Source organism: Procambarus clarkii, chromosome 65 (genome assembly GCF_040958095.1).
Source record: "Procambarus clarkii isolate CNS0578487 chromosome 65, FALCON_Pclarkii_2.0, whole genome shotgun sequence".
Classification (NCBI taxonomy): Eukaryota; Metazoa; Arthropoda; class Malacostraca; order Decapoda; family Cambaridae; genus Procambarus; species Procambarus clarkii.
This window is the reverse complement of record NC_091214.1, coordinates 24,606,863-24,634,056: the sequence shown is the minus strand read 5'-3', so window position 1 is coordinate 24,634,056 and position 27,194 is coordinate 24,606,863. Positions and strand designations below refer to the sequence as shown.

Below are 27,194 nucleotides of genomic sequence, written 5' to 3'. Positions count from 1 at the left end.
TAAATAATTACTAATAATATAAAATACATTCCAAGCAGATAGAGCAAGTTAAAGTGAATTACTGAGCATACATAGCTATGCGGAGCGGCGGGACGCACAGCACTACTCCCCACCTGTTTTGGTTCAGGTCCCGGATGACAGGTAACAACATGGCGGCGTGGATCTAACCTGCTAGGATCCTTTTTCTCCCATAATTGCGGTAAATTACAGTGTTTGCTCTCTGTTGTGTGTCCTTGATTTAGAGGGGCGTGGCAGCCGGCAGTGTAGTTTGTGGTGGCCTGTGTAAATGAGCGATTTTAAGGCGCCGAGCCAGAGAATTTGACTACAGGTAAAGAGGTTAACGCGTTTTTCTCGCAGTATTTTGTATCCTTCAGGAGAAATGGTAAACAAAAATGCTCTTGCCACACGTTGTGGCCGAGTGGTGGGCGCGGGGGGCTCTACGGCACGCCCACTACGATAGAAAGAACTTTCATTAGCCTTTTATAAAGGATCTGCAAAAGAATACAAGAGCATAAGTGTAAAAGAGGCTTAAAAAAAGAGGTACGAGGGAGTGAGAGTAGTAGTAGTTGGGAGGAAACATCTCTTGTGGCCTGCTGGCTCAAGGCTGCACTCGTGACATTTTGACTCCTTAATGGGAGAGTAGACTGTTGCCTCCGACGGCGTCTTTTGGTGCAAGTAGGTCTCCCTCTTGTCTTCCTCATGAGTGACTCCAACTGGACGAGTGTGGTCCTGGTTACTGCTGGAACTATAATAGCCATTCTAGTGTGAGAATGGTCCATTGTGTGTGTGTAATTCATAGTCACTCAGGTATTTGCAGTGTGTGGCTGAGTTAATACACTCGTGTTGGTCAACACCTAAAATACTGGATGACAAAATGTGTGCTTATTCAACCACAGTTTTCCAGTACTCATAGTACCCTTTACATCCTGTGAGATTGTACCTGGGTTACCCTTGACAACTGAATTTCAAATGTATGGATATAATGTACTGTATATACATGACAGCATTGCAGAAATGAAATATGGTAGAATGGAAAAAATAATAAATATACAGTACAGGTATACATAAGTATTCAATAATTTTGCAATTCCTACAATTAACAAAATTGCAAAAGAAAATATTAATGTGTTCTTAGACACTTTTTTCATTATTTATCGTTGTTATTTGATTACTTTATTATGGTCCCTGTTCCATTCTTTTGGGCAGAAAATTAATTTAAATGGGTTCAGGAATTGGATCACAATGTTCTTTGAACTAAGCAATTTACATTTGTGTTTAGTTAAGCAGTATTCTATTTTAACACATTCAACATTTCAATAATAACTGAATAATTTTCGAAGGACGAGAGAATGAACAAATTTTAAATTTCTGAATTAAATGTTGCGACACTGTAGGTAATTTGTTACAGTACTGTGAAATATATATTTTGAATGCAGTGTTATCAAATTTGGATTCTAATTAAGGCAGGAAGCTGCCATACCTATTCTACTAGTACTGAAAAAGTTTTTTTAAACATGTATTATAATACAGGTTAAAAAAAAATTAAGGGACAGGCAGCCAGTGTACATATACATGTTAGGCTTACATCGAGGTCCCTCTAAGGGCGAATTACTGACCCCCCAGGATGCAACCCGACAACAAGGTGACTAACTCTGAGTACTGTACCTGTTTACTGGCATTAGATGATAGGAAACATGCGTAACTATTTTTGTTCTGCCCGAGATACGAACCCGGATTTCCCAATTGTGAGTTGAGAATGAACCTGACTGTACTACTGGGAGTATACTAGTACCGTATGTTCAATATCTGTTTAAAAGATTTGACTAATGCCAAATTTACTGTATGGAAAGTGATGAATTTTTTTTAATTTGAATTGTAATACAGAAATTGCTGGAGTGGCTGAGACGGGCAGTTTTACCCCAATTTGAAAATCAAAAGATACAGTAATATAATCCTGTATTTTCTTTTGACAAAGTTTCCTTCAGCACAGTTTTGGTTCACACTGACATCTTTTTCAGTTGTGAAAGCACACTACTAATAGTTAAACATCAGAAATGAAATGTTATCTTGAGTGGTTAATAACCACCTGTTAGTTACAATACAAAAGTGGAGTCACTCGGTTCACAAGCAGGTGACCTCAGTTCTGAAGTGATTTCACAATTAATGATTGCTTAAGATTCAAGTTTAAAAGTGCCTTTGCATAGGTTAAAGTTTCTTGTTGTATAACTTCACAGTATTATCATTTTTCTTAGTTGTTAGTTGTGTAATAAATTATTACCATTCTATTTATACAGTGCTATATAGCCATATTGGCTTAGTGCATTTTTCTGATAATTACCTTAAATTATTACTTTTCTATTTAATGCCATATATTTTTGGCCAGCTTGATGAAACAGTATTATTCATACCAGTCCTAAAGGCATATTTTTGCTATATTCTTAATACTGTACTGACAAAACTGCCTATCCTTCTGATTATAAACCAGTTCAGTCATTACAATGTATACTATAGACACACATTTTATTTAGCAAGTTAAGCTTGATGGTGGAGGAATATCCAAATGATGTGTTTAAGACTAAACTCTTTGTTAAATGGCCTAGTTTCGTCCAAGAATGGCATAAGTTTATCGTGATATTACTCGATAATGAGTGATCTGCTCCGATGATTGATGATTCTGTACTGACAATTGCTCTTTCATTTGCGCAGCAATTGATAGATGGTGCTGCCTGGTTGATCGATTTGGTTGGCTCTTCATTTGAAGAGCTTAACAAAATCAAGTATAAACCTAACCTAACCAAACCTAGCCATATAGTGTGGAAACATGCAACGAATCTACACTGGAGGTAAATTTAATTTAATTTATTATTTCCTGTTTGTTTCATATTTTATTGAAACCTTAAGATTTTAATAAGTGATTTGGAAAAATCATGTCTCGTGCAGACTTTGGCCAGCCTGTAAAGTTAAAATTTTTCCACTATTAGATGTCCAATTTGGGTAAAATTTAAATTCAGGTATGCTACTTTATTATAACAGTTTACAAGCTGAAAATTCTTTCTTTCTATTTTTGGTGTTCTATATAGATGTTCGGAGGGGGGGGGGGGGAGGAGAACAATTGCTATGCAAGTTTGCTGGTATCGGTATATTCTTTAAAAAATGTTATTGGATGGTTGCAAAAGTATTTGGAATTAGCATGCATGGAGCCAATTAAATGAGATCAAGGGGAAAATTACTGGATAATTATTGTAAAATATATAAATAAACAAGTTAATTAAATTGATGACTACATATTTATCATAATTTTGGGGTATATAGTTTGCCATTTTGAACATTTTTATAATTATTAGCTACAATTTGGCATTTTTGCTGAGAAAATATGAAATTTGTAAGGGATGGTTGCTATATTGAGTTGTATTTTAAAATGAATGTTGCAATTCAATTGCAATTCAATTTGCAATTACAATTTGCAATCAAAATTGCAATTCAATTGCAATGCAATTTTGAATGTTAACAATTCTTAAAGGGTTTTATGTCATTACCTTGGTAAATTTGTGTAAAATACCTTGAGGAACTATGCGCCAAAGTTCAGCTGAAATGGGACCACAGCTTTAAAAAGTAGTATCCATAAACTTATATTTTACCCTACTGCATGCGCCTGTTACATTTTAAATGTTGTAAAATTTACTCGTGAAGTTGCAACCAAATCTGTTACCAGTGCAGCACTATTGATTGCTGGAGCAGACTAATGACTGGTGTATAAACAAATATTTAGCATCTTGTGCTTTTTTTAATATAATAGCCAGTGTAAATAAAAATTTTAATTATTGGAAAAGTAATACTGTACTGTATATTTATGTACTGTACTTGGGGCACTCATTTCATTAAACAGTACTGTATGTAATATGCATTGTTACAGTAATGATTTATCAAAAGTGTAGTTTTTAGCAGTCGTGCAGTAAATTTCAAATGTGAGAACTATAGAACTTCATTCCCTGATATTAAATTTATTGGTGTTATCAGTTTCTCAAATTAATGATATCGATAAGTTCAGAAAACGTGATTTTTGTTTGTTTTTCATATTGGTTAAATATTTTATTTGTATTCCTTAAATAAAATATCTAGTCGAACAATATGGTGTGGTTTTAATGTAGGTGTGTGCCTGGGAATTGGCCAGCTGTTGTAGGTTGCATCCTAGGAAGGTCCGTTATTGCCCTAACAGGGAGGCTGTTTAAAGAATAGCTAGGCTATGTATATGTAGAAAAGATTAAAGTTTTTAATTATACCTTACTTAAATTAAGGTTTTAATTATATTAGAATTACTATTTTTGTGATGGCGTAAGTGTAGAAAGTTACTGAAAGCAATTAATAGTTCTTGGGGAAAACTTTGTTTGAAGGTGTTTATGCTTACAGAATGCTTGCCACCATAATATGGAAATTATGCATGATTAGGTATTTTTAGGAATTTGATTTCGTGACCACAAGTGTCATCGTATTTAATTATTTGAGCGATAAATATGGAAAAACAAAATTGGAAAGATGTATTGGAATGGTTATAAGAACATAAGAGTATGGAGACTTCAGTAAAAGTACCAACCTATTTACGCAGCCAAACTCTCATAATCCAGCAGTCACATGCCGTCTCCTATGTTACCCTGTACAGTAATTTGTTGTGTGAATCTACAACCATATTTTGAACCAATTGTCATTTCTGAATCTAATATTATCCAGTTTGAATCTATAGTTATGTTTATTTTGTGTTGATATATTTAGCATCCTGTTAATATTTCCCTTGTAATGCCATTTGATCCATTTGTATATTTTACTTCAATCATGTTAACTCTTACTGTTTGCCTTTCTAGAGAATGTAAATTAAGATGTCTTTATCTGTCCATATGAGAGATTTTTTGTTCTTAAGAGTAACATAACCCATTCTTTCAAATATTGTTAAAATGCATTCCCTGGTCATGGGAAATTAAAAACAAATTATGTAGCTTACTTTGGCTGAGTTGGCGAGAGAGAATATTGTGATGATTCACAATTGCTGGTCATGAGCATAGTCACTAAATTCTGAATATAAACAATTTTTCACATACAGTACAGAGTATTCATTTTCTAAATTACACGAGGTCCCATTTCTCATTTTTTATCATTCTTTGTTACTCATCTTTGTTCTTCTGAATTTTTTTTTACTTCAGTGTTCTTGTTAAAAGCAGTTTTGGCTGAGGCAGACTTCAGTATTTTGAGATTCTTTTTTTTACCTGCCGTTTTAACTGTTGTTGTTTGTGATGGCCAAGTCAACATATTAAATTTCTCACTAAATATTTCAAATTATTCTTTAAAGGTTTTATCACATGAAGGTTGCTGAAATTATTGTGAATACTGTATATGAAGCCACCCTCAGTTGTGGTAATGTGAAAGCAAGTACAGTATGTTTTTAAATGGTGGTGGATACAGTAGTGTGTGTTCTGTGACCCGTTACTGATCTATATGATAAGTGTACATGTGTGTGTAGTACAGTATTTTGATTTATGATTCAATAAGTACTTGCAAATAAACATCTTGGGGAAAACTGTTGCAAGCGTTTCACTGTATATTTACTTCTGACAGGTGAAGAGACGCGGGGCACAATGTTTAAGAAGAAGAGTAAGAAAGTGCAGATTTCAGCACCCAGTAACTTTGAGCACCGCGTCCACACTGGTTTTGATCACCATGAACAAAAGTATGTGTATTATACATTATTTAATTTTTTTACAGTTCTATTCAATATAGTACTTCATTATAACCAACCAACTAATGAAGTACTGTGGTGGTTAAAAATTGTTTGAAATAGCTTTCGGGTCAAAATGTAAATTGCTGATGTCAGGTGTTTCTAGTTTAATGGTATTGTACAGTATAAAATTGTTTCCATTTCCTCTTTTTAAGTGTCTTTATTTAATGTAGTTCATGATTTATGTTTCCTAGATATGTTGGACTGCCACCTCAATGGCAAGGAATTGTTTCAAATGCACTGGATAAAGGCAGGCCCATGCCGCTCGTTGACCCGTCGGAGATTACACCCGTGGATATGCTCGACATGAAGGTAAAACCAAACATGGGTGTATTATGCACTTTGAATATTCAGGATTACATTAACCTGATTATCTATTATTACCTTTGCTATTTACAGTTGCAGATCTTAAAAAGTACAGTAGTTCACTATAATAGTATAGCATTTTCCCTAGTGTTACATTTACTTCAGGCATTGCTTTAAGAAAGTTGTTGCTTTCCATTGTCTTTAAATCCTTCTATTTATTTCCAAACTTGTTTTCAGTATCTACATCTAATGTGAACCCATTTTCTTTCTATCTGGTTCTACAGTACATAGTAGTCCAGTTGGCTTTGTATGCCCTAGTGGTACTACCATGGGATAATTGGAATGTTACTACTAACTTCATTGGTAGCTCTTTTCTTACAGCCACTGTCACCTCCACTGTTCCCATGTTTTATTTTCATTGTTTATGTCTTACACACATATGCATTGTGTTCTTTTCCTATTTCTCTAACTCATTTGCATGTGCTTGCCGAGAAAGTTCTTGTTTATAAAACACATTATTGTTTCAGTGTTAGCAGTTGGTTGCTATTTCACTTGCATGTTTGTCAAAGAAGCATGTGGATTTCTTGGAAATGTTTTGAGTATTTTTGTTTGTCAACAAACAATTAAGATTCTCTTGAGTGTTAAAGGAAAACTACACATAGCAGTCCTCTCAGAAAAAAGTTATCAATGATATGGGTAGATTAATAGATTTATTTAGTTTTATTAATTGTATAATTTGATATATCCTTGTCTAAGGTTATCCGATATCCTCATCATTAAAGTTAACATCCTTATCCAATATCTGCTTGACACTGTGCTGGAGTGAATGATCTCCTGTGCTCCCTAACACGAGTATGACCCTTCACGTTCATATTGAACTGACCATAGAGCACTACTGTATGGTCTAGTCATGCAGCACTGCTATATACAGTATAATAGTCCACGCCCTGACTATTTGGATCCTGTCCTGAAGACCCAGTAGGAGCTTGTATTAGGGCGCAACAGTGTCAAGCTCAAGAGATGCTTCGTGTATATGCTAAAATTTATTATATTTTCAGATGCCACCAGACACGTCCAGAGGACAAGACTCCTCAAACAGACTCAGCCGGGGATTTGCTACACTCAACCTGGCTGATCCCAGTAAAAACCCGCAGGTAATGTTGGTTATTATGGCCTATAAATTAAAGTCAAAAGTATAGAGCATAAAATGGTATGAAGTACCAAGTGAGGACAGTAATTGAAAATTTAAATGCAAGATTGGCAGAAAATGTCAAATATAAGTACTGTACTGTAGTGTTTTTTCTCAAGATTTGATGTTTCAACCCTACTAAATATAGAATGATATTTAGGGAGTGATTTTTTAATTCAAAAGCTTGAGGGAATATTCAATCCAAAATAGATTAGCTGATGAAAGCAGGATTGAACAAGATAAATTTGCATGCAGGGCTGGGTGTTAAGAATCATTATGGGTTGATGGCTTAGCCTATGGCTGGATTTATAGGCTTAGGATACTTGCTGTCCAAGTATACAAACGTTATATATGTACAGAGGAACCTCGGGTGACGAGCGGCTCCATCTACGAGCATTTCAGGTAACGAGCAAGCCACTCGCAGAAAATTTGTCTCGAATGACGAGCTTCCACTCGGTTAACGAGAAAACCATGTGATGCTTCCTAGCGTTCCCGCTGGTTCTCGCAAATTCTCGGATGTCTCCGACGATACAAATCAATTAAATATTTTTTAAAAGATGCTAATGATACTGGGATGTAAAGGGGTGACTGCTGTAATGTTGCAAAACATTGAATTTCTTGTTTTGTTTAGAAATTAAAGAATAAAAAAAATTGAAAGAAGAAGAAATATCAAAAGGTTCATTCAGTGTATGTCAGGTAGGCTGCTCCATTTTCTATAAAAAAAATTAAAATATTGGAAAAAAAATTGAAAAGAAAAAAGTCACAAAGGTTTGTTCAGTGTATGTCAGGTAGGCTGCTCTGTTTTCTATAAAAAATACAAAAATTAAAAAAAAAAAAAAAAAATTAAAAAAAAAAACTAGTCACAAAGGTTTGTTCAGGTAGACTGCTCCATTTTTCTATGAAAAAATAAAACAAATTGAATATACAGTATTGATATTTTTCGGTGGTGGAACGGATTGATTTTATTTCCATTATTTTAAATGGGGAAATTCGTTTCGCAAGACGAGCTCAGTGCTGGAACGGTTTAAATTCGTTAACGGAGTCACCACTGTATATACTGTATTATATTTGTTATTTATTTATTATAAACAAGAGTTCTTGCATTCTTGTAAAGCCACTAGCATGCATAGCTTTCCTTTTACAGTAATATTAATTTTTATACAATTCTTTTTATTCACTGTATGATAGAGCAATCATCTGCAGACATTTGTCAGAATTGTAAATATATATATACTGTAACAATCGGGCACATGAAGATAATAGCAAAAATTCTTTTTAAACTAGTGGCCAATTTCTTGGTGCTGTTTACTTGCAGAGGAAAGGGGGAAATGGGGCGGGCTGTGGGCCAGGTACTTATCTGGAGTGCAGTATTAAATACGCTTAAACTCTATTTACATTATACAAATTCTATCATTTTTTATTTTGTTATTGCTACAGGTAAACACACGTGGAGAACGTGGTGGGGGTAATAACAATAATAACAATAACAACAATAATAATACCAGTAGTAATGGACCTGCTAACCTACCCAAGACTTCTAGTGTAGCACGATCCAACTCACTGCGTTCCTCCAGTCCGCCAAGGCACCGGCGGCCTGAACAGTGGGGTGGCTACAACCTCCCACCAACTCTTCATGAAGGTGAAGTACTAGACAGTGCCCCACACAACTGGCCTTCCTATTCTCAGTATCCAGGCCATGCACAGCACCCTGGGCACCAACAGCACCCTGGACCTGGCCAACACATGCCTCACCCTAACCATCCAGGCCACTTCCAGGGGCATCCAGGACACCAACAAGGCCCACCTGGTCATCTTTCTCATCATCCCCTCAGCCCCACACAACCCCCCAAAGGTTCACCTGGTTATCCTCCACACCTCCGTCCTCACCAGGGACATGGTCCACACCACCCTGGGCCACATGGACCTGTATATGCTGGACCTCCCTATCCAGGACCACCCCATGGTCATCCTATTAATGGAGAAGAGCGGTGGGATCCCCGAGATCCGAGAGGTCCTCACCATCCAGATGTGCGGCGGGATGGGTGGGGAATGGGTGGCATAAGAACACCTTCTGGCCCTTCATCTGCAGGTTCAGCTGGCAGCAGTGGACAGCATGGACCTACTCCTCCTCCTCCACATCATCAGAACCTTCATAATGGCCATCCTCAGGTTAGTGTAGCGATTTAAATTTTAAGAGAATTATTTAAAAACTGTAAGAGTTCCCTTGTGACTAGCTATTAGCCAAGCTAATGTAGATTTACCATGTACAGTGATATTATTTCTGCTTCAGTCATCTGCCCCTTTTTCTATTCTCCAGGTGAGGTGACACTTTTTTTTACAGTGTATTTGTAATAATAATAATACTCTCTCTGTTGTATTCTATTTCTAAATTTAATTCTATATAAATTTAATTAGTGTTGTTTTTAGCTTCTTTTGGTAGTGGCTTCTATTTTACTTTTGGTTATTATATAAATAGTTTGATGAGGCCCCTAGCCTACAGGCAGTACATTTTTTCAATTGTCAATCTTAATTGGCTTAAAAATTTGATGAAACCTCTTCAAAGTTCGCCCTAAAACACGTGGATCACATCTTGGGCGCTGTAACTAGTACTAGCCTAGCTAGAACTTTTTTTTCTTTTACACCATAACTTTAATGTTAAAATAGCTCATTTATTAATGTATTAATAAATATTAGCAATATATTGGCATAACTGTACCAAAAATTCTACCACAGAAAGTCTGTTGTAAAACTTTCCAAAGTCCTGACTCTTACAATAAGTCTTTACTATTACTAAGAAAGTCCTTACTATCACAATAGATAAACCAAAAATAATAAGCCTCTAAACAACAGCATCATTCATAAGTTATACCAGAGAAACTAGATCCTCCTAGTACAGTACTGTATACTGTATTCAAACAAATTTTTTATTGAGCATTTAAAAATAAATATATAATCTACAGTATGTATACAGGTACTATATACAGATAGATTTAAAGCTACAGATTCGGTAGGTTTTAAAAGTCATGTTATCAGATTGAACTTTTATGTGCCACCTTACCTGAGAGAGAGAATGATTTTTATAACAGAACTTGTAGAATTTGACATTCATTGAGAAAATGAATATTTGAGTGGTCATATGTTGATGTTGTTTAACAACTCTCTTTAAACCAAGTATCGCTAGCAAATGTTTTCTGTGAATTTTTTTTTTTTTTTTATTACAGATACAATTTTTTACTTCCATATAGGCACCTTTGTTCATTTTAATTTGTGAATTGCATAATGCTATTCAGTATAGTAATATTGACATAGCTCTTGTTTTGATAATTTATTAGCATTTCTCTACATTGGTTGCACATTGGTGGCAAGTCAAATTTCGATTTGTAGTTGGCAGCTATGGTGAATACAGGTACTGGTATTTTTTAAGAGATTGCAATGGTCTGTGTATTTCTTAATAATGAGAGAAATGTGTGACATTCACTAAAGTTTATTTTCCCCTTTCAGGGTGGACGACCCCCTGCACAGCTTCCACCTGAAGCAGGCAGTGTCCCTGGTCACCACAATGGGCCACACTATCAATCTCAGTCACATCCAAATCAGCTTGCTATGCCTGGTCCATCTCCACATGCTAATCAACATGCTCACCAATTACCAAATCAACATCCTCATCCCTCGAATCAGCATCCTGGACCACATCCTCTCCAGTCTCCTTCCTCACAGCATCCCCACCAGCGTAGACCTCAGCCTCTCCCACCATCACACCAGTCGCCTCATGGTGTTCCTCCTGGTCATCCTCCCCCTCCACATCACACTTCCCAAAATCAGTTACACCACCTGCAACAGCAGCAGCATCAGCAGCAACAGCAGCAGCAACAACCACCAGAACAGCAGTCACAATCCCAACAGCAACCTCAGACCCAACAGCATCCCTCTCAGCATCCACAACAGCAGCAACAGCAATTACCCCCTCCTCCACCACCACACGGAGTACAAAAATTACCACCACTGCCACACCAGCTTCCGCCTCATTCCCAAGTATATTCAAAGGTACATGGTTATATTTGGTCTTTCCCAAATTTAAAATGAATAATGTTCAATTGATTCACCTAGGCTCTAATATTGGTAAAAGGAAGATACCAGTGTGGTGTTTCAAAAGACTATTCAAAGTCAGAGCTCCTTTGGTGAGAAGTTGTGAAAGATTAAGAATTTTCAAGACATTTGTAATATTCAATTATTTCTTGTATGTTCTCAGAGGTACAGTAGTGACAAAAATAAATGAAATGTGTTTTTGAGTTTATCTTGGACAAGCCTGTTAGAGATCCAATATTAATTTGTATCCAATATGGTGTAGCAACTAAATCATTGGATTTAATGACCCCTCTGAAAACTTCCTTGTTTAAGAGGATGATCATGTAAAAGAATTAATGAAGCATATCATCATTGCAAGCATTCATGCAGTACATCAAGTAAGGGCAGTGTAATATTTTTTCAGCCTCCAGCACCCACACCGGAGCAGAACTCTCCAACTGGTAAAGGATCTGGGGCTCCTCAACAAGATCACAATGGCAATCGCTTTGACCCGCAGACTTCCAGCCACAACACTATGCCGCAAGTGATGTTACGAGACCGTAAAGCCAGTGGGGAGGGAAGAGAAGTGGGCGGAAGTGGAGCAAATGCCAACAACACAACAAGTTTACCTGGGAAATCTCCTCCTGGGTTTCCTCATGGGAATGCCACGCAACATCATCCAGGTGCCAAACAGCATGACCAGCAGAGATTATCTCATGAACAGGTTTGTGGGTGGCTTGAACCGGAACATGTTTTGTCTCAAGTATTTATAGATAATTGTGAGTAATTTTGATACTTGTGGGCTAGTTACATTAGTCTACATTCATTGCTATGCCCTTAAATATAAAATTCTTGCATAGTAAGTACTCTGCTGTAATCTTAACACTTTTTTTGTCTGGCAGTTCCGTGCAGCCTTACAGATGGTGGTTAGTCCGGGGGACCCACGGTATAACCTGGACAACTTCATTAAGATTGGAGAAGGATCAACTGGCATTGTCTGCATAGCCAGTGATAGAGAATCTGGTAGTCAGGTACAGTACTATAATTTCAATCTGAAATGTTTTATTACATATTTAATTTAGGTAATATATGAATGAGTGGAAATACATTTAGATGCATCCAATTCACCTTGTTTAACATTTCTGAATTCTTTAGTTTTTACTTGTGAACTTAAAATTCACGTTGATCAGAAAGCAGTTAACTAGAAAAAATACATTAGAACTCGTCAAGTTTTTTACAGTTTCAAGGGATGAAGTGGCTAGTTTTCCTCTTAATGTCTTCATTAAGAGGAAAACAAAGTAATGTTCATTGGTGGTGTTTTATGGGCTTGTTCTGATTCAGTAGAGCATTATTTAGTTAAGGTTTGTACGTAGATGACAACATGTATGTCAGTATACCCTATTTAATGAAAATGCTTTTTCAATTCATGCTTAGGTTGCGGTGAAGAAGATGGACCTACGGAAACAACAGAGGCGAGAGCTTCTTTTTAATGAGGTGGTCATTATGCGAGATTATCACCATCCCAACATCGTTGAGATGTACGATTCATTCCTGGTGGAAGACGAGCTGTGGGTTGTAATGGAATTTCTGGAGGGAGGAGCACTCACTGACATTGTCACACATGCCAGAATGGATGAGGAGCAGATTGCTACAGTTAGTAAATTGCTTTCTTTATATAAACTACATGGTATTATGATGATTACCTTATCCATTTCAAGTATGGACATTCAGAACTTGATTATTCTTATTTGTTTTCCATTTAGCTTTCAAAACTAGAAGTGTTTAATTTAGTTAACAATAACATAACTTGTATATTGACCCTTAAGCGACCTCAGTCACTATCTGCAAATACCTCCTTTACTTGAATCTCCACGTGTAATTTTTGTTACATTTTTTACGTGTTATTTTTTGTCATGTGCATCGTGATAGTGACTTTATTTAGCTGAGCCATTTAAGGATTGGGCACAGATTAGCACCTCTGTACCTAAATAAATTATTGCCCCCTATTTCTCACTTTTATGGAATGGGGGTGGTATCAATCTAGAGAAAAAAGTGAATAAAATGGTAAGAGGTTGAACTTGTGTACAATTATATAATTTATACTATATATAATCACCAACAATTATCCACAGCAGCACCCAAACATTTCATAAGTATGAAATGTTTGGGTGTTGCTGTGGATAATTATTATAGCACGGTACACAGTGCTCCTTGTGAGTATGGTATGAATAATTCACTACCTGTTTGCACTCTGTTTCCACTCAGCCTTGTTCATCACCTTATCCCTTGTGCTGATCACACTTAATTCCCACTTCCTCAAATACTCTGCGAATATAATCATTTATGCTCCCTTCACAAATCAATCGTACATTCATTCATTACAATACTGAACCATGTCATGCTCTCTCCTCAATCTTGCATTGTTATTGAATTTTTATTTTTTGAATTTTTATTTTTTTCTGATATTTTAATTTGTACTCTGTTCTCTTTCCATATTTGTCAAATTATTTATTTCATGTTCAAAGTACATCATCACCTCACATCTGTACATAAAAATCAATACTAGCCCTGATTCAGTCAGGGCTAGTATTGAATGGCTAATTGAGTGGCTAATCTCAATTGATTATTCTTCTCGCAATGCTTATTGGGGCTGGGCATACCTGGTGCTTGTTTGGTGTATGAGGATTTGTAGGTGGGCCTTCAGGAGTTGCTTTGTGCAATGGTACCAAAGAGGCATCCACAAAACTACCAGGCCTCAGGACTTCTGCAAGCCAACCAAACACCAGGACCAAAACCTGGACTGCTCGTAGAGGCAAGGGGTACACGAGGATTTGAAATCAAGCATAAACCAAGAAAAACTGTCTAGAAAAACAGGTGAAGCAAACTAACTCTTCTATCCATAATCAAGCTATAAAAATAGCAGCACATTAAGCAGTAGTTTGTCCAGTGTGTGTGGCGACTCGGATACTTTTGATATCGTTCGCCTTATGTGTTTCTGTTCTCGTATTGGCATCCTTGGTGATATTTAGCGCCCTCTGATTATCTCGCACATTTGATGGTCCTACATAGCCTTCCTGGTTTGGTGCCTTCTTTTGATAATTACTTGCTTGTCCAGTGTGTCAAGATGCTATGTGATAGTATCCAGGTGTACCACCAAGTGGTAGTCCAGGTCACCCAGGGGTACAGCCTGCCTCACCTGTCTGCCTGCTAACAAACACATCACACCTCTGCCAGGGGCAGCAGCAGTAGCAGCTGCTTTATATTTTGAGCTTAGTGGGTTTGGCATTCCTTGGGGAATGCCAATGCCTTCAGTCATGCCTTCAAACTGATATCACTGATTTATATTCGGTGACCACTTTTCATTTTATATCCCTTAAAGGGCTGGGAGTTAAAAAAAAATATTCAAATTTAATGAAAATTATTTGAAAAGTTATACAAATCTCCAATTATTTGGCAACAGTGTTGTGAAAATTTCATCCCAATATGTTAAGTAACTACTCTCAAATTCGGTTTTAAATTGAGGAAAATGAACGTTATATGCCATTCTGAGTCCATAATGAATAAAATAAAAATTGGTGAAATATTAAATTAGTCACCTTAATTTTAAATTCTTGAAACTTTCAATTTTTTATATTTTTTCCTGTTCATGTTATGATATTGAACCATTATTAAAAGTTGGAGCATTTACCATGTAGATAATGCACAAAAAGTTTGAAAGTGTTTGAGGAAGGTTGAGAAATCAGTCTCCCTGCCCCGTAAGTTCGATTTGTATGTATTTTGTGTATATAATGAAGGAAATTTGAAAATAAGTACATAAATATTATAAAAAATAACACTGGTGAAGCTGACATTGTTGAATTGAGTGAGTACCATGCAGAACAATTTAACAGACTTACTTCACCTAGAACAACAAAAACTAATTAAAATGATACAAAATTATGCTAGAATGAAGCAGTAAATTTAAGACACTTGGAAAGTCATTTCGGTGACCATAAGTGTCGCTGCATAGTTATATCATGTTTGTATTTTCCCATGTGGTTGCTGTGGTCGCTTGGCGACAAGTGGGGACGTTGGGTGCCATCTGGCAGTTTTTCTTTACATTTTAATTTGTTATTTTTTGCTTTATTTAATTAAATTCTCTGTGGTCGAATGATACATTAGAAATGTCAATAGTAGTATTAATATTTCATATGAGAAATGTATGTACATATATACTGTAACTACTGGTATATGCTTATCACACTATGAGCACCACATAGCTTTCTGTAAGTTTTGTTATTACATTTCACACATTTTTACACGCTACTGTACTATATACTCGACACAATTATCACCGATTTATTGTTTTCAAAAGTTTTGAAGGTGTGATGGTTTATGGAGCAATTAATGGTATGCATTCCAACTCTGATGCGTGCCTGTTTGTCATTATATTTCCAGGTGTGTAGACAGTGCCTTAAAGCCCTTGCATATCTTCATTCACAAGGAGTTATTCACAGAGACATCAAGAGTGATTCCATTCTGTTAGCAAGTGATGGCAGGGTAAGTCTTTTATTTTCTTCTCTCGTAACTTTAGCTGTACATGTATAAACTGTTATTTAGCAGCATTCTTCATACACAAGACCTAATGGTGGGCCTTATTTTTTCATTAACTGTACTGTATAACTGTTGATGATGAGAGTATTTTTGTTTTGATAACTGTGGAGGAAAATAATGTTGCTTCAATTAAATTATTTACAACTTTTTTCTGTACCTCGGTGAACCTTTGTTTTTCTAGGCATGTAAATTGCTAGCAGGAATATCACTGCCAAAATACTAAAGGGTTGTTTGTTCTTGTAGTATTCAACAATCGTGTTTATTAGTGTTTGTCCACAGTTGTCTAAATTAAAAATGCTACATCTGCACTTAAGCTTGAGAACCACTAGATAGATAAGACAATTTGCTGCTTTTGTACTGAATGAAGCATTGGAATTGTGAAAATTTTAGTATTGTAATAAATTGACGGAATAATCATGAATAAAACATATGTTGATTGCATAGAATTATGATATTGGTTGTTGAAACACCCCCTCTAATTCTGTAGGTTATTCATCATAACATTAAATTATTAAATATTTCTGAACTGTTTTCCTCTACAGGTTAAACTGTCTGACTTTGGGTTTTGTGCGCAAGTTTCTCAAGAGTTGCCCAAACGCAAATCCTTAGTGGGCACTCCATACTGGATGGCACCAGAAGTTATATCCAGACTCCCTTATGGGCCTGAAGTGGATATCTGGTCATTGGGCATCATGGTGATTGAGATGGTGGATGGCGAACCTCCATTCTTCAATGAGCCTCCATTGCAGGCTATGAGAAGAATAAGAGACATGCCACCACCCAAACTGAAGAATTCTCATAAGGTAACTACATGCATTGGCTTACGTTTTTGGCAAGAATTTTGAAACGTTTGTTGTGGACTTACTTTAAGATAATTCTTTCTGAGCTATCGTACTTGATGAGGTAAGATCTTATTGATTTCATTTGTATGAGCTTTCTCAGTCAGGGTAGGTTATCTTGGTCATCTTGAGATGATTTTGAGGCTTAGCATCCCTGCGACCCGGTCCTCGACCAGGCCTCCTTTTTGTTACACACATCACCAGGAAGCAGTCCATAGCAACTGTCTAACTACCAGGTACCTATTTACTGCTAGGTGTACAGGGGTATCAGGGTGAAAGAAACTGCCCATTTGTTTCTGCCTCCACCGGGGATTGAACCCGGAACCTCAGGACTGCGAATCCCGAGAGCTGTCCACTCAGCTGTCGGGCCCCTACCCTGTCAGATCAGGGTAGGTCAATATTTTGCACTGGAAAGATATCTGGAAAGTTTATTCATATACAGTACTGCACACTCCTAGGGGTACCTAATCTTTCAAACTGCCAGGCTGTGCACTCACTACCAATTGGCCTGCTAGGTCACTACCCATTAACACTTTCGCTCGGGGATGACGCAGCATTGCGTCATCCGTTTACTGGCGGTAATGCCGGGGATGACGCAGCATTGCGTCATCCACTTTAAAAATTCGCCAAAAATCAGGTTTTTATCCGATTTTTTTGGGACTGGTTTTAAAATGTGCGCCGATGTCTTCCCATTTTCTTTGTTGAGCCTCGTGGCCCTCAGGCGGCTTGGCACATGCCGTGGGCCCATTGTCTTTGCTCCACTGTTGTGACCAATGTCGCCTCCCCTCGCATCTCAAACGTGTGAACATTTCGGCTATTTCCCGTGGCTATATTTCTTACTGCGGCTTTAGAAACTATCTACGCTTACTCCACGATGGATAGTAATCATGAACAAGGCCCTTCCAGGAAGAAAATTGCGAAAGAAAGGCTTGAAAAGGGTGGGAATTGGGAGTGTAGCAGGAAGGCCTCTGAGCACTCACTCACGGCTAACGCGTGGCCCGTCTTCAACTCGTCGGCGGTTGGAGCGTGACCAGGTTTTTTTTTTTATATGCTAATGTTCCTCTAGAGAATTTTATTACGAACCCATTGAGACCAAATTGAAAGACCTAGGACAAAAATTGAGGTGACCAGAGTGAAAATAGTGAAAACATTTTATCACGTTTGCGCGCTCCCGGGTAACTCGTTCGCACTTTCTCTGTTTGCTGCGGGTAATTAGCTGGGCTTTTGGAGTTTATATGCATTTAGTGTTGTAGAGAATTTTATTGCGAACACAATGATACCAAATTTAATCTCGTAGAAGGAGAATTGAGGTGACAAAGTTGAAGAGAGTATACACTTTTCGAAATTAACGCGCGCTTCCGTGACACGCTGGGGCCCATATCGCCCTGTCGAGGGGTGGCGCGCGGGGTGAGCGAAAGTGTTAATACAACAAGGTGACAGTACTGACCCAAGAACAGTAAAGACTGAAAAGATTGAAATACATCTGGAGACATGGCTGTCCCAGATCAGATCCAAATGTGATGCAGTTGGAAGCATTCTATACAGTTAAGTTGGTTGTGACAGGAACGTGTTTTAGCTTTAATGAGCTCTTCCAAGCATGCGAGGAAATAATTTTTTTGTATATAAACCAAGGTCATTTACCTTACTGTGTGTGGACTTGTCCGAGACTTTAATGAAAGAAATCTTAAGGGTTACCATTCTTTGTTCAACATCATTCTTCAGAATGAGTAGTTTTTGCTTTCCTTTTAGTGTTCTCTACATTTAACATATAAATTCTTTAATACCTCCCAGCCTATTCAGTACAGTAATATATGAAATCTTCAGTTCAATAAAAACTCCTTTTCAATATTCAGAAAAATAAATTAGTAATGTCCCTGAACATCATCCACTATCGATAGGCAATCATACCAGGTTGAGTAGGTATGTGAATTTAAAGTTAATGGAAACTGTCATTGTAAAAAATGGTAGCCACAAGTTTCCAGTGCCTTTGCTTTTTCCAAGGGCAATTGAAAATTTCAGTAACGGTTTCAGTATCTCTTCACAATATCAGTACAGTACATTTGTAAAAGTTTGCCACATATGTAAAAGTTTGGTGCTCCTATCACAAAGTGTACATTTGTGTAGTTTGTAACTATGATGCCCCACTATGCTCTCTATTGAGTTATTTCACAGAAAAGTCCAAATCTACTGTAATATGTGTTTTTTAATCGTTATGAAGCTGTCTTTTCATAGATAATACAAAAATGGATGCTCTTGATTAACAGTCTAATAAAATAAATATAAATAAAATATTTAAGATAAAATGCCAAATGATTTATGTAGATAGCCATTACATTATTGGATGTTATACCAGAACTGTAAATATAAGGTAATGTACTTTATTGTGTTTTGGCGCCATAATATAAAGATTGTTCTGTACATTTTTTTGCAGATATCCCCACGCCTACAAGGTTTCTTGGAGAAGATGCTGGTCAGAGATCCAGGTCAGCGAGCAACTGCATTTGAGCTGCTTCAGCATCCTTTTCTACGTCAGGCAGGGCCCCCATCTCTTCTGGTTCCATTGATGAGATCATTTAGACACTCTCCTTGCTAGCTGTATGCTAATACCCTGGCATTTGTGTAATTGTATTACATTACTCTGTAAGTGCCTTTTATCTAAACGTGAAGGGTTATCATGTGCCTATATGTAAGAAACAGTTTGAGCAGCTGGTACTCCTGAGCTCACTAGAAGAGTGAGCTATAGTGTGTACAGTTTCTGGTCAGCATTGGCAGCTCATGCATATGTATTATATATCATACCACGGTACCTTTTTTTTAAATACAGCAACTACCATTAGACATTCCATGGAATAACATTGAAAACTGAAATTAAAATAATGCTCTGAAGATTTTATAAATTTTCACTACAGAATTTTTTAAATGGATTTTTACAGTGCAAGAACAATCACAAAATCGTGTGGTTCAGTATGCACAAGGAAAGAGGAAAGAAAATCCAAGCATGTTTGTGTGTTAACACGTGTATTAATGTATTTCATTATTTTCATCCTGTTTCATTGTATATCAGCAAAAAGCAGTATTGGCAGCTAATAATTTTAGTTGGGAAGTTGAAAAGTGGCAGCTTGTAAACGAGGTACACGAGCACAGTTTCTGGGAGATTCTTGTCGTTGAGCCCCGTCTGTGTTCCTAAGAGGTTGGTAATTAGTGTATTTATGTCTTATATAAATATACGTATACATATATTATATATATATAAATAAATATACATATTGTGACATATATCACCAAAGAGGCTTTATTTTGCGTTGATTTCTTAGTCTAAATCTGACCTTAATATGTTTCATGTTTAATATAAGCATTGAGAGTGTTTGGTAAACTTTAGCAGTCAAAAATATTTTGATTATAGTAAAGAGAATGCCATTATTTTGTATGTTAATAGAAATAATGAAATGTGAGTACCATAGCAAAGCTTAGTGACAAAAAAAAACAGCATTTCGGATTTATGCATAAATTGTCCTGTCAAAAAAATGTAATGTTAAGTGTTTTTATAATTGTAAAGTTACCACATGCACTTGTATATACCGTGTCAAATTGGTTCACTTGTTTAAATTGACAAAATGGATCTTGCCATTTATTTTTCTCTTGTATGTAAATAATTTTTGTAAATGTTTATTTTTGTGTTTCACTTTTGTAACTAGCATTTATTATTTGTACAGGTCATTCCATCATTTATGTGCAGTGTAATTACTATAGCATCCAGTAATTGCTCAAGGGTACATAGCAGGTATTAAAAGGTCAACATATCTTTCTCATCATCTTTAGTTACATATTAGTGGCTCTTTTATTTACTCTGAACATTATGGTCTCTGTTCCCTCTGGAAGTGGCAGTGTTCTTAATTATCATACTTAATGTTTGAATATTTGTGTCATACAGAAAAATACAATTTTAATTTTTTTTACAAGCTTTCTTAGTTTTTGCTGGTATAGCCTTACTTATCCAAGTTTCTAGATGGGGGATCTGTCCAAGTGCATGGGGCATCTGTCCAGATGGGTGGGTACTATACCCAGGTGAGTGAATGTCCTTATTTGCTCTCTATCTATTTTACTTGTTCCTGTGTGTTTGACATTATCCGCTCTGTCACAACAATGAGAAAGAACGTGCATTCTTGGCATCTATCAAACTTCTCTATACTTCTATCCTGCACTTTAACACACTTCATTTTTATTTTACTGATAGTCTATATATTTAGTGGTTTCCCAAGTTGAATTTGTAAGCACATAATTATTCTCCTTGCCACTATAAACTTTATTTTGTGCAGTTTGATATATTTTTTTATTTGTGTGCATGATTGAAATGTCCAGATAATATTCTGAAGGGACAAGCCAGCTTTAAGTGCTGGAAAAAATACTAATACTTTGTGTCTGTGTGTTTGTGTGTGGTGTATAAAATACATACATGCTGTATCAGGTGCCATATACAGTACCATCATGCCAGCTTTGCTTATATTATGGATTTACTTTTTCTATGGCATTGTCTATTGTCCACCTTAAAAGACGTTGCTAGACACATTTACCAAGAAGCTGCCTTGTGTGTTCGACTCTGAAGTATGTTAATCTCTCTGGTCCTCTGCTCAGAGTGCATACACAAGCAACTTGTAAAGCCAAGAGCATAAGTGCAAACACTGTGACTAACCTCTGTATAGCATGCAAACCATTGAAAGTTTCTATAACTTAAGTTTAAATTAGTTAATCAACTGATTTGAGATATTACATTTATTAGTTAAAAGGATACAAAACCCTTTTTATGGCGAGGGAGGTAGTGATGCATAGCATCTTGGACGAACTTGTATGTGCATTCTGAACCTTCAATGAGTGACATCTAGAAATGAAATAAGTCTGCATCTCATAAAGTAGTTTTTTTCAAATACCCATAATTCTTTCCTTGCATATTCACTTGTATATCATTCCATGGCATATAGACTTAGCAGCAAAGATGGAAAACATCCACATTTTATGGATATGTTACATTTCATTATATCGTGTATTTGCAAAACCTGTTTCCCCATGTTTACTCCAATTTGTTGACAAGATAATCTTTCCTAATGTCCAGTACCAATTTGTTTTAATGTTTTAGTATCGGTTTGTATGGCGGGGAATTCTGTTGCTCATTTTACGTGAAAACATGATTTCTATTAAAACTGTCATCAGCCTGCTGTAGGGATAAATAATTCTGATGGTAGTGTCTGATATTAATTTTTGTTTACCTTTATATTCAAAATATTCTAAGCAAATTATTAGATTTCAGAAAACAAATAAGAAACTAGTTTTTTAATACATTTTAAAGTTGACCCACATAGTCCTTTTACTTTTGTTTCTACATTTTATCTAGTCTAATTTTAACTTTGAAATTTAGAGGAAACCTATATTTTATCATAAGCAGCATGTACTGTATTGTATAAATATCTGTATAAGTGAAACATTGATAAATTGCAAATGAGGATTTACTGTAATCACAAAAAGATGAACAAAAGACTGCATCCATCATCTTTTGATGAAGATCAAATCTTATGTATATAGCAAACTTTGAGGTAATGATCATGTTTTAGTGTGATGAAGTTCACGTCAAGACGAGCTGTTGTGTCTAACAGCATTTTGTTTATTGAAACTTTTACCTCCATAAACTGTTGGAATTGTTCATTCATAATTGTGACAAGACTGTTAGTCAAGATAAGTGTGTGCTAATACTATCCCTCCAGAATAATAAATTGTGCCTTAATGGTGCCTGGAAATATCTAACGAAGACTGGATAAATTATCCCATATGTAATGGTCTTTTACTGACACTGTTGTCTTGTAAAGTGTTGCCTGGCAACTGTCTTAAGATGTTGCACCATCTGTTATTGACAACTTAATAAATACTATAAAAATATATTTTTTATCCAAAATTTAGATAAAAAAATTTATTGAAAGTTTGAATTTTTTCTTTTACCTGGAATATCTTAATTTCTTGTAATTGTAATGCTAAGGAATATAATTATGAAGAACTGTGTGAAGTGGTGTGCTTTGTAACTGTGCGTTAATAGGCACTTCATGTAGTGTGTGTAGTACTGTGCTGTGGTGTATTGACTCGTGTTGTTATTGCTTTGTTGCAAAAAGTGCGTGTACAGCTCCAATCTGTGTCGTAAATTATCCCGTCCACTTGCTGCCTTTCACACTCGATTATCTTGCTAATGTGATAGTTTTACTATCATATCAAGCTTAACAGTTGGTGTTGAATTTTAGTAGTTAATATATGTGCATTTCCATTGGCCAAGGAGTAAATAATTTTAGATACTGGTGCTATATACTTTTGAAGTATCCTGTTCTTACTGTTGAATAATAAGTAAAAATTTGTCAGGGATCTATCTATGACAGTGATTTAGTGGGATCTGCCCTACTAGATACTTAATATTTTCTGGGATGGCCCCCCTCCCACTTTTGAAGCTTCCTGTGTTAAGGACTGGTTTAGCTAAGCCTTTGGGAGACTTGCAAAGTCGAACAACCAAGCCTTTGATTGAAGAAAGTTAGGCAAGTGACGGCATTGAGGGGAAACGATCATTACCTCGATTTGTAACTGCCCCTAGCTGTGCTGTGCCTGATCATCACTAGGCTGTAGGCTAGTTCACCTGAAAAGTCTGCCAGTTTTGGGGGCAAGGCTCTCCTGCAGCCCATCCTCATAAACAAAGGCTAATGCTCATTAATCCAGCTCTTAAACCCCATTTATGAATTAAATTTATTTTACACCAACTTGCCTCAGATCAGGCTTGTTAAAGTGGCAGCAGCCCTCATATACTCATTAATCAATGTTAACATACTGGGCATTATAAATAGATTTGTTCTCATATATAGACTAATATTATTCCTCATTAAAGTTCTGTGTATAGTTAAGCGTAGGTTAGGTTAGGTGTTTAGATTCTGTTGGCGATTATTTGTAATTTGAATACTTGGGTGAAGCATTTAAAGAATGTAGTCAGGGAAGCACTGTTTGAGAAATATTCAAACCTCATCAATTGTGTCACGTGTAAGCTGTTTCATTCATAAACGGGCTTTGGCCACTAGATTAATGAGCATTTGGCTTTTGTTGCGATACCGAGCTGCGTTACACACAACTGATTGTTTGAACATTTCCCAAACTGATATCCTCCCTGAATCACACCAATGCAAGTGCTCCACTCGTGTATTACAAAAACAAATACTGTACTGTAATTGCTAAGTGACCCTAAACATCTAACCGAGCCAAATTTAGGCCTAACTATACACAATTTATATTTAATGACATTAATTTATGTGAGCAAATACAGAGTTTGAATATGAATACAGTACTGTATTATTAAAAGTTGAATCTAATAGACAAAGATTCCTAACAAACTACATTATATTGAATACTGTATTTTTCACAATATTTATCTTGTGGAATGAGTTTATCATAATTTAGATAAAGATTTACTTTTGATTTGTTAAAACTAATTTGGAAATAAGTTTACCTGAGAGCCACTAACACTAGTGGCCTCGATGAGGAAAGAAAGCCGGCGGCTTGTCGAAGGTCCCCTCATTTGCCTTGGTGATCTTTTCCAACTGTACTTTAAATGTTAACAGAGCTTTGGCATTGACCAAAATACCAAGAATTACCACAGTGAATGGGAAGCCTTGCAATTCAAGGTCATATGATCTGTGACCAGGCCAGAATGGGGAGGGAAAGGCAGGTGAGCCAGTTGGCATAGGCCTACAATTTTGAGGGGGGGGGGGGCTACTCAGTTCATTTTTATAAATTGTTCTAGTTCTTTTAATCTGTTCAGTTACTTGACAACAATGACAAAGCAAAGTTGCTTGAATTTTCTGGTGTAATTGGTAAATTTGGCCAAAGAAAAGCATGTAAAGCATTTCTGAATGTAAGGAAGTGATGAATGATTCTGATCTGAAATTCCCAAGACAAAATAAACATAATTGTACTAGACAGTGCTTTTAATTTGTATTTACTGCTTCTTATTACAGTACTATACTGTACAATTTTGTCTTGTATTCATTTTGAACAAAATATCTTACCATTATATTTTTTATAAATCATTCTAGTTATTTTATTGTTGTGTTGTACTGTACGTCATATGCACTACATGTATATACCCATACATAATTCGTATGTATTTAGCACTGATTACAAAAATAATTAATAAGCAGTTTGAAATTGGGACTATATTTCCCATTTTCCCTTATCAACTTCGCATGAGCCTTTCTGTGACATCCTGCAGTTGGCTAAGGGTCTCGTAGTACAGTTGGCTTCGTTCTTGACTCGCAGTTGGAGATCTGGCTTTAATTCGGGTGGAACAGAAATGGCTGGTCACATTTCATTTCACCAGATGCCTCTGTACACCTAGCAGTAAATAGGTACCCAGGAGTTAGGCAATTGCTGTGGGGTTACAACCTGGGGAGGGTCAGTGGTTCGACCTTGGGGAGGGGGGACCTCCATACAAGCCGAATGTGTATGTATACATATACAACACATATACATACATGTTTCCTGTCTCCTACAAAATGAATTACTATATATATAAAAAGTACATGAATTAATATTTTATACGTAGTATGTAAGTATTCTTTTGACAACATAGTACAATAAAAATAGTATAGGTCTTTCATAAGAACAGTTCTGGAAAGGGATAATTTTGTCAAGACTAATAAAGTACTTATACAAAATTTTATCTTGTAAAAAAATTTTGCAAAGAATGCTGGAACCTGGAATCATATTGCTGTTGATGGTTTTATATTTTGACATTTCATTTAAATTGAGGTAAATGTCATCTGCTATATATTAGTCTTATATTACGTATAATGTGTTGAAAAATCTTTAAATGCAGTTATGAGTATGTAGACAATGCATTTTGAGTACAGTAGCTTCATACTTGTCTTGTGTGTAGATCTGCATATTTACAGCATACTATTTTTTTTTACCGACAAGATGTTCCACTGGAATATTCCTTTCATGATGCCACATGACTATATTGTATAGAGTTAAGACCTGCACCTTACTGTCAGCACTGCATTATTTTACTAACAGCTGTGCACCTTCTTGTAAAATGTGCTGATTTTCAGAATGATCAGAATTTTTTTCTATTTTCTCTCTTTTTCATAGTCGTACGTTCCTTCATAAAATCCTAAGTGAATCTGACTCCTTTGACATCACTCGTCTGATGTCCTTACACTACTGTATTAGCATCCTGAATGTTATTTAGGAACTTAAGTATTCTGTAACACAGCCAGTGCTATATGTATAGCTTTCTGGTCTTAATGTTTTCTTTTGACTTATATAGGGTTAACTCACTAAACCCACTGATTGCATTTAATACCATTCCCTTCTCATTCCATTATGGGTATTTTGTTGTACTCAAGTGTGCCGAGTGCTATAATATAACATTACAACATGTAGCTCATTTTTAAGGTCACCTTTTGCTTTTTGTGCCAAATTTATTTTTGTAAATGTTTCCAGAAAGGTGCTTGCATCCAAATTATTTAATTTTGTTGCATGTTATCACTGTGGATATTTTTGGCAAATCACTAATTTGTCTTGGAATTAATAATTTTGTTTATCTTGTGAGTGTGTACATTAAGTAATATTAATCATAATACATAAAATATTTGTTATTTCTCTAGCAATGCCAAGGAAACATTCTTCATTAGCAGTGAATAAATTCAGTTCAATTTTTTTTAGTTTCCTCATGTGTTGTGATTGGCTAAATTGGAGGTCTATTAATGATTATTTTAAAAATGAACTGCTTGGGGAGAATGACTGGAGAGGCATGTGTAGTCAGCCATGTGGCTCATCAATATAGTCTGCAAGTCCTCACGGACATACTAAACTTGTATGGGTGACCTGAAACTTTCAAATTTGTCTCAATTTCTTTGTGAATTAAAGTACTTTATTGCTTGCTTTCCCGTGAAGGGGATGAGTTAGATATAAATGTTTTCTTGTATGATTGTATTGTACACATCACTAATACTAGCACACAGCACTCAGGCTTATATTCTTTAATAAGGTACATATGCCAAAGTGTCTACTGTACATAAAAGTACATGTAATGTATGACAAAGTCTGTATTAAAACATAAAAGCTGGCACAACACAGTACCATATTCAGGACCCCTCTCTGACCAATTTCCCAAAGCAATCTTCCTAAATCTGTCCAAGATTATATATTCCTGTCTTCCCTTGATGCATTTCTTATCATTCAACCTTTTGCAGACCCAATTACTGTGAATATTAGTTTACACAACTACTTATTTAATATAAGTCAACTGTTCATTATTTTTGTGTAGATTTTAAGCTCGACAGACTATAAAAGTAATCTTGTAAATACACAGAATTAATGTACTATTTTAGATATAGTAATAAACCCTAGTGGTTAATTTTTA

The 27,194-nt window shown here is 36.0% G+C and overlaps 1 protein-coding gene across 11 annotated transcripts; it reads left to right on the top strand.

The window, feature by feature from the left end:
- Positions 1–112: 112 nt before the first annotated feature.
- On the top strand, positions 113–27,194 carry mbt (serine/threonine-protein kinase PAK mbt). Of its 11 annotated transcripts, none has more exons than XM_045763221.2 (13): positions 113–199; positions 2,707–2,843; positions 5,605–5,716; positions 5,959–6,076; positions 7,129–7,224; positions 8,697–9,428; positions 10,761–11,303; positions 11,749–12,048; positions 12,227–12,355; positions 12,759–12,977; positions 15,762–15,863; positions 16,460–16,720; positions 19,188–27,194. In XM_045763221.2, exons 2-13 carry the CDS (start codon positions 2,822–2,824, stop codon positions 19,347–19,349), a joined length of 2,796 nt encoding a protein of 931 aa, XP_045619177.2. In that variant the 5' UTR covers positions 113–199; positions 2,707–2,821; the 3' UTR covers positions 19,350–27,194. The 11 variants fall into 11 exon arrangements, with proteins under 11 accessions (XP_045619177.2, XP_045619181.2, XP_069165746.1 ...); XM_069309646.1 differs by lacking the exon at positions 113–199 and adding an exon at positions 308–328; XM_045763222.2 differs by lacking the exon at positions 113–199 and adding an exon at positions 414–540.

What these genes read in the sequence shown, in the direction of transcription:
- mbt (XM_045763220.2), top strand. Translation starts at nt 5,349, where the DNA reads ATGAAGGTTGCTGAAATTATTGTGAATACTGTATATGAAGCCACCCTC. An exon ending in ATTCCCAAGTATATTCAAAG is followed by an intron (nt 11,304 to 11,748) that starts GTACATGGTTAT and finishes ATATTTTTTCAG; the next exon opens with CCTCCAGCACCCACACCGGA. An exon ending in AGAGATTATCTCATGAACAG is followed by an intron (nt 12,049 to 12,226) that starts GTTTGTGGGTGG and finishes TTTGTCTGGCAG; the next exon opens with TTCCGTGCAGCCTTACAGAT.